Source organism: Drosophila miranda, chromosome 4, assembly GCF_003369915.1.
Source record: "Drosophila miranda strain MSH22 chromosome 4, D.miranda_PacBio2.1, whole genome shotgun sequence".
Taxonomy (NCBI): Eukaryota; Metazoa; Arthropoda; class Insecta; order Diptera; family Drosophilidae; genus Drosophila; species Drosophila miranda.
The window spans coordinates 24,414,370-24,421,971 of record NC_046677.1 but is presented as its reverse complement, the minus strand read 5'-3'; the positions used below and the strand labels follow the sequence as shown (position 1 = coordinate 24,421,971).

The 7,602-nt window shown below is 42.7% G+C and overlaps 1 protein-coding gene across 1 annotated transcript; it reads right to left on the bottom strand.

Moving 5' to 3' along the window:
• Positions 1 to 2,696: 2,696 nt before the first annotated feature.
• On the bottom strand, positions 2,697 to 3,502 carry LOC108163352 (Golgi-associated plant pathogenesis-related protein 1). Its single transcript, XM_017298594.2, has 3 exons — positions 3,234 to 3,502; positions 2,943 to 3,169; positions 2,697 to 2,889 (listed from the first exon to the last, which is right to left on the bottom strand). The coding sequence occupies exons 1-3, from the start codon at positions 3,426 to 3,428 to the stop codon at positions 2,796 to 2,798; spliced, it is 516 nt and encodes a 171-aa protein (XP_017154083.1). The 5' UTR covers positions 3,429 to 3,502; the 3' UTR covers positions 2,697 to 2,795.
• Positions 3,503 to 7,602: the final 4,100 nt, after the last annotated feature.

The following is a 7,602-nucleotide window of genomic DNA, read 5'->3' as shown; positions in this document are numbered from 1 at the left end:
AACGGGCAACAAAAAAAAGAAGGGAAGTTTTTCAGTCAGCTTAATTACATTGTAAAACTCATTGGCAGTCGCGGGACGATTCATTGGAGTTGGAGCTGCCGCCCTGCCGCCCTGCCGCCCTGCCACTGCATCCTTGTCTTTGTTGCCACGCTTTCTTTGTGGTAATTAAATTGAACTTTTGAATGCGGCTTTTTTTGACAGCTGAATGCATTTAACCGTTTCGTGCCATTCCACAAGGTGCCAGGTGGAACAATGAACGCTGTCACAGCAGCGGAAACAAAGAACTCTTCAATGGAACATACAGATGCATGTACATTCGTTTGAGGTCGATGGATTCATGGAATTTATTTGCATTTTTGTTGAAAGGAATGCCGGAACTTTTATGTTTTTAAAAGGCTCATATTATGTGGGGTATCTACCAGCCATCATAACATTAAAACAAATTGGCAGAATTTAGAGTCTATGACCTAGTAATATCTTACTTCCTTGAGCTCTATAATTCTGCAAAAATTATATTTTAATCTGTCCAAAATAAAGTATCTTCTAGGAAAGAGTGGTTCGCCCACTTTGAAAAAGTTTTCTTTATAACATAATAACAACATAATAATAATTATAAAAATAATAATTATTATAAAAATATTAATAATTATAATAACTATTATAATAATAATAATAATAATAATAATAATAAAAATAATTATAATAAAAATTAGAATTATATCAATAATTATAATAATGATTAAAATAATAATTATAATAATAATTATAATAATAATGATTAAAATATAAATTTTTATAATAATAATAATAATTATTATTATAATAAGAATTATAATAATAATAATAACAATTATTATTATCCACCTAATAATTATAATAAAAATTAGAATTATATCAATAATTATAATAATGATTAAAATAATAATTATAATAATAATGAAAATAATAATTATTATAATAATGATTAAAATAATAATTTTTATAATAATAATAATTATAATAATAATAATTATTATAAAAATAATTATAATAATGTTTAAAATAATAATAATAATTATAATAATGATTATAATAATAATAATAATTAAAATAATAATAATAATTATTATAATAAAATGAATAATAATTATATACCTCCCTTTTATTCTTGAAGATATCTATGCGAAAATCCCCATTTTTGGTACACCCTTGGAATAGTTAATTCGCTTTCTCCCAGGGAGTACTCGTACACCAGAGGGACTTTCTTTATGGCCGACTTTCTGAACGAGTGTCAAGGCTGTAATCTGCAGGAGCGTCACGTTCATCGCCAAACAAAGTCCTGCCCCAAGCAAGCCACATCCCTGCCCCACTGGCCTCTCCTTTGCTTTTAAAAAACTTGCAGAAAAATCCAGCAAATTGTCTTTAAAAATTCATTGCCTGCTTCGTGTGCTTTCCGCTGGTTTTTTCTATATGTTTATACATATTTTTTTCGCGCTCGTTCCTGGCTGATGGTATTTTGCACTCTTTTTTGCTGTTATTTTTGTGTTGTGTGTGAAGGAAGGTGATGAGGCCAACAGAAATTCCAGTGGCACGATGCCAGGCCAACTTTGACGTGCCACACAGCGAGTGTGAGTGTGTGTGAGTGCGTGTGCGAGAGTGTGTGTGTGTATCTATGGGTATTTGCGCTGGTTTTGCTGTCACTTGTTGACGGTGCAGAACAGGGAACAGAGAACAGGCAACAGTCGTTTGCCCTTCTGTTGTCGCTCCTAAAAGTGGTTTATTGGGTTAACGGTTACGGTTACGGCTGGGACTACGACTACGTCTACGGCGGTTTAAAGTTATCGCCTACTGGCGGCGTGTGTCTGCTTTAATAAGGTGCGAATCAGGGTACGGGAATTAACCAGATTAAGCGGAGATTTTCACAGTCAAAGTTTGGGATGAATCAGAAGTTGTTTGGCGGGGACCCAGAGGGAGGCACAGGCCACAGAAGGGATAGAGGTGGATCCGCAATATATAGAAAACCAATGAATGCCGACAGCCAGACAGTAGGCACCCCAATTAAGTAACAAATCTCAATCGCCAGCCCCAAAAAAAGGGCGAACAAATGTTGCCTTTTAATTTCCACGCTCAGCTGACAGACAGTCCATCAGAGGCTGACATGTCGGCGGGGTGGGAGGGACACCTGCTGCTGCCATAATTTACCCCTGACACCTGCCTGACCCGACCACCCGCTGCCGGGCGCCATGTTCGCCGTCCGCCGTCCGCCTCGCAGGATATTTATGACAAAAATTTCAAATTAATGATGTGTGACGTGAAATTCTCATCAGAGAGAGAAACGTAAAGAAACGTAAAGAAAAAATTAAAAAAAACAGCAGAGCGGAAAGAAGAGGAAATTTTATGAAAATGTGACGCGGAAAATTCTAAAAAAATATACAGAAACAGGCGGCCACCCACACCATGCCACAGGACATGGGGGGAAAGTGCCACAGCAGATTGGGGGTAAGTGTCACTGCCCGGGAAGATGTACAACAATTCTGGGAATTCAAGGACCTGTGACCTGTGGGAAAAGGACTCCGAACAGAAGGTAGTCTGTAGCTCTTGTGGCGGGCATTCTAGAGGATAAACCAGCATCGATGCAGGGTTCTTGGCCTTGAAAATGGTTCCTTGAAAGCACCAAAGAAATCCCCAAAGAAATCCCCGAAAAAAACGAATAAAGCTTCGATCGACTCGTATCCTGTCCTGGTTTTGTATTTCCTAAGAGACTCAACCAAAGTATAGCTCTTCCCATTGCCCACTTCCTGGCACTTCCTTCCCTTTCAGTCCTTTAGTTTCTTGGGCACATTGTCCCTGAATTGACCGACCACATTGCCCGGAGGATTGTAGTTGCAGACCACCCAAGTTCTGTCCGCTCTGGGGAAAGGCAAGACTTTAGTTTTGGGCCATCTCTGGGCACTGGCACTCACTTGCGGGCCACGCCCGAGCCCATCTCCTTGCTGGCCTTCCAAATCAGCTGCGTGAAGTGGCCCGAGGTGGGCGTGAACTCCGCCTTGTCAAAGTTGTAGGCATTGATCTCGCGGTACCACATGTCCACGGGCAGATCGCCCGACACATCCATGCCGCCCGAGAGGAAGATGTTCTCGCCGTACTTGGGATTGGGCCGATGCTCCATCACGTTCTTGTCGCGCAAATGCTGGAGGGGCAGAGGGAGAGAGGGTGAGAGGTGAGAGGGGGAGCGTTCTTGGTGGAGGACATACATTGGCCCATTCCTGGGCGATTTTGTTGAGATCATTGTTGATGGTGAGCGCCGGACAGCCGTGCAGGCCCCGGCATTTGTTTGTGGCATTGAAGACCTCCTTCAGGAACAGATCATTGTTGGCCTTCGTGTCCTGTCCCCTGGGGCCCGGGGCACGGGGCTGGGTTTTCGGTATGGGCGCCGGTTTCTTGGACATGGGAATATAATTTTCGAGACCAGGACAGGCCGACTACAATCTGTTGACATTTAACGACTAGTTACTAGGGTTTTCCCCTTGTGTTTCCAACACATTTCCCCCCAGTCTTTTGTGTATTAATAAGCTCCTAAATACTCAGAGATTTGGGGGGGCCGTGGGGGTTGCCTGAACCCTTTCTATCCACCCACATAATCCCGCTTGAACATCCAGCTTGAACATTGTGATTGATACCGCAAACAAGGGCCCATAGATTAGACAGCCCGTCACGCACAGGGCCCCCCAAGACAAGACGTTCCTTGATGAACGGCCTGAGCCCACATGACGTATGAGTGATGTATGAACGATTTGCCCGATTATTAATGAGAGCGAGCGGGCGATTCTTTGGCATATGTTTCCATATCTTAAACCAAGGAGGCCCCGGCCTGGGCCCAGACACATCTGAGTGGCATTAATTGCCGATTGAGTCGAGCAGGAAGAGGCGGAAGGCCCGCCCGCCCGCAGCTTTTGCCCATCGATTATTTATGTGCGTGGAGGGTGTGTCGGTGGGTGGGGTGTCTGTGCTCGATGGATGGGCAAGTGTGAATCCTTATTTCTTAGCAGCAAGAATTCTTGATGCTAGGCAATCAAAAATTTGTAACAAGCAAATTTCGTGAAGTGCCAAAAAATGGACGTAGACTCACCTGATCATTCCCAGCTTAGTGATAAGCTTTCAGCGACTGATAAGATGAGGAAAATAGCTGGTGCACCTGCAGAATTGCGTGCCAGCTTGGCTAAAGACCTATATAAGGCAATTGGAACGCCTAACTACAATAGTAGCTTGATCGCAACGACCACGAGCACACTATCTTTTTCAACAGGGAAATGTCCAGCGAATTACTCAATGGCAAATACCGTAACTGGCAGCATATGTTCAGTACCGAGCACCTCGAGAGCTGAGGCGTCTACTTCAAGCTTAGCCAAAAAAGTATCCCAAGGAAAAGATTGTACCTTTCAGATGCCGATGGTCTCTATTAGTAAAAAGCAAAAAAGAGCTGATAAAGTCTCAAAAACAATTCAAAAAAATACACACCCAGCTATTCCAAAAAATCACTCATTCAAGGGCCGCCAAAATTTTACACCTGTTACTACCCCTTCAGTAGCACTTCTAAATAATCGCTATGCAGCGCTATCTGAAGAAGCTGAATCTGTCATGGAACTGGACGAAGAAGAGCAACATGGGCTAGTAGCAAACGAAGCTAGCAATGAGCAGCAGCCAAGCATAGTGCCTAAGCCTCCAGCTATTTGCGTGCCGCAAGTGAATAAAATGGACAAACTCGAAGACGCCCTCAATTCTGTAATTCCAGCTGATGAGTATGACATTCGCACATCCAGATTTGGAGTTTCACGTATATATGCAAAAAATTCCCAAGCTTTTCGAACAGTTATTGATATGCTGACGAAGCAAAACTGTGAATTCTGGCACCATCAGTTGAGAGAGGATACGCCGTACAGATTGATTATTCGAGATATCCATCCAAATGTACCAAAACACTTAATTGAGCACACGTTCACCGACAAGGGTTTCACAGTCATGAACATCTACTGCCCCAGGAAGCCAAACTGGCGTAATATTGAAATAAATGAAGAGGATGATCATGAAATAAATAACTTAAAAACAAGACAGAGTATGTTCTACGTGAACCTAAAGAAAACACCAAATATTGCAGAGGCACTTAAGATCAAATTACTCAAATTGGAAGGCACAGAGTAACAGTAATTAAGGCAAAGCACAGTAAAGAATTGGTGCAGTGCTTTAGATGCCAAGATTTTGGACATACGCGAAACTACTGCCTTAAAAAGCCAGTCTGTGGAAAATGCTCTGGCGACCACTATACTGGATCAAAATCGTGCGAACTAAGTCTTAGTAACAAATCCATTTGTGCAAACTGCGGCGAAGATCACCTATCTAGCTATAAAAGTTGTTCAGTCCGAATTGAACTCAGCAAGAAGCTTAAGCCGACAGCCAGACTACCAGAAGATGGAATGCCTGCCAGTAGCAAAAATAAAAATCACCCAGTCGGATCGCAAGTCATCTCAAATGCCAATGTGAGGAGTGGGTTCTCCTATGCAGACATAACAAGACCGCGTGCAGAGAAAAATATTAACGTGAACACATTACATGACAGCTCCCGGTTGTTTAATGGTGCTGAAGATCAACATTTTAGTAGCAAATTCAAAATATTAGAAAAAGCTATAAACGACCTTAATAGTAGAATGGATCAAATGTTCAAACTAATACAGGATACGATGGAGGCAAACATGGAGGCCTTCCGCGACCTGGTACAGAAGCTTATTTCAAAATGAACAAGCTTCAATTAAAAATCGGATTATGGAATGCACGAGGGCTAGTCAAGAACATTGAAGAACTTAGACTTTTCCTTAATGCTAATAAAATCGATGTAATGTTGATAACAGAGACACATATGCGCCCTGGTCGGAGAGCATTCGTACCAGGATACGATCAATATTACGCTGATCATCCCAGTGGAACATCGAAAAGTGGCTCTGCTCTGTTCATACGATCGTCCATTGCCCATACTCAGAACGAACCTATGTCCAGGATAAACATACAAGTTGCCAGCGTGAGTGTGCCGACTAATGTTGGATGCATCAAGATCTCCTCAATATACCTGCCACCCAACCAACCTTGGAGTACAACTGATTTTGAGCAACTTTTTCTTAGCCTGGGGAACAGATTCATCGCTGGCGGTGACTTTAACGCAAAGCACCCATGGTGGGGTAACGTCAGATCATGCTGTCGAGGGAAGCGATTGCAAGAGGCCATCGTCAGTAGCACATGCGAAATCCTTGCCACTGGCGAGGCAACTTTCTTCTCATACAACACTCGCCTTACACCTTCTGCTCTCGACTTTTTCATTGTCAACGGGATTGCGCAAAACAAGCTGTCAGTCGAAACTAAATATGAACTCTCCTCGGATCACCTGCCAATTGTAGCATCAGTGCATCATTCTCCTCAAATCAAAACTATGAAGCAACAAATTCTCCCTCGAGGCTCTTGCGTTGAAGTATTTCAAGCCGAACTAGATAGTAGAATCAACCTCAACACGGAAATAAAAAGTCCCGATGATATAGAAGATGCAATCTCGATATTTATGAGAAACGTAATATTGGCTGCATCTTCTGCTGCGCCTGTAAACCAATGTTCACCAAGCCAACGACGACAAGATACTCTTCCCCCAAGTGCCGTAGCACTCCTGCGCCTGAAAAGAAGAGTAAGAAGAGAGTATGCGAGAACGGGTGATACTCGAGTTCATCAAATCTACTTGAGACTATCAAACCGTTTGCAAAAGGTTCTTGCAAAAGTCAAGCAGACGAGCATTGATAACATTTTAGAAAAAGCTGGCCCCGATGCATCTTTCAACTATACTCTCTGGAAGCTTACAAGCCGATTTAAAAGAGTAGTCATGCCTAAATCGCCAATTAAAAATCCAGCAGGCGGTTGGTGCTACTCCAGTCAGCAAAAGGCTGATATCTTCGCAGACAGTTTAGAGCAAAGATTTAAGCCATTTAATCTTACGTCTGCTGTTACACGAAGGGCCGTCGAGCTACAATTGGAAATGCCATTTCAAATGTCCTTGCCAGCAAGCCCAGTCACATTTCAAGAGGTGGTGCAGCAAATTAAGAAGCTGAAGGCCAAAAAATCCCCTGGTGAGGACCTGCTGGACAACAGGACTTTAAAACTTCTGCCTAAAAAAGCCCTGCTATTTATAGTGCTGCTCCTCAACAGCATTCTTAGGATAGGACACTTTCCTACCTGCTGGAAGATGGCGCTAATCTCCATGGTACCTAAGCCAGAAAAACAACACACAGAAGTCGATGGCTACAGATGGAAGATGGCGGAAAGAATGATACTGAACCGCATCATGCAGCTTGAACCTGTAAAGAAAAGAATTCCTAAGTGGCAGTTTGGATTTAGACAAGGTCACGGCACGCCAGAACAACTTCATCGAGTGGTCAACTTCGCGCTTGATGCAATGGAGCAAAAAATGTATTCGGTAGCTGTGTTTATGGACATTCAACAAGCGTTTGACAGGGTGTGGCATGATGGCCTCCTCTTTAAGCTGAGAAACATATTGCCGCCGCAGCTATTCCAGCTGGTGAGTAGCTTTCTAAT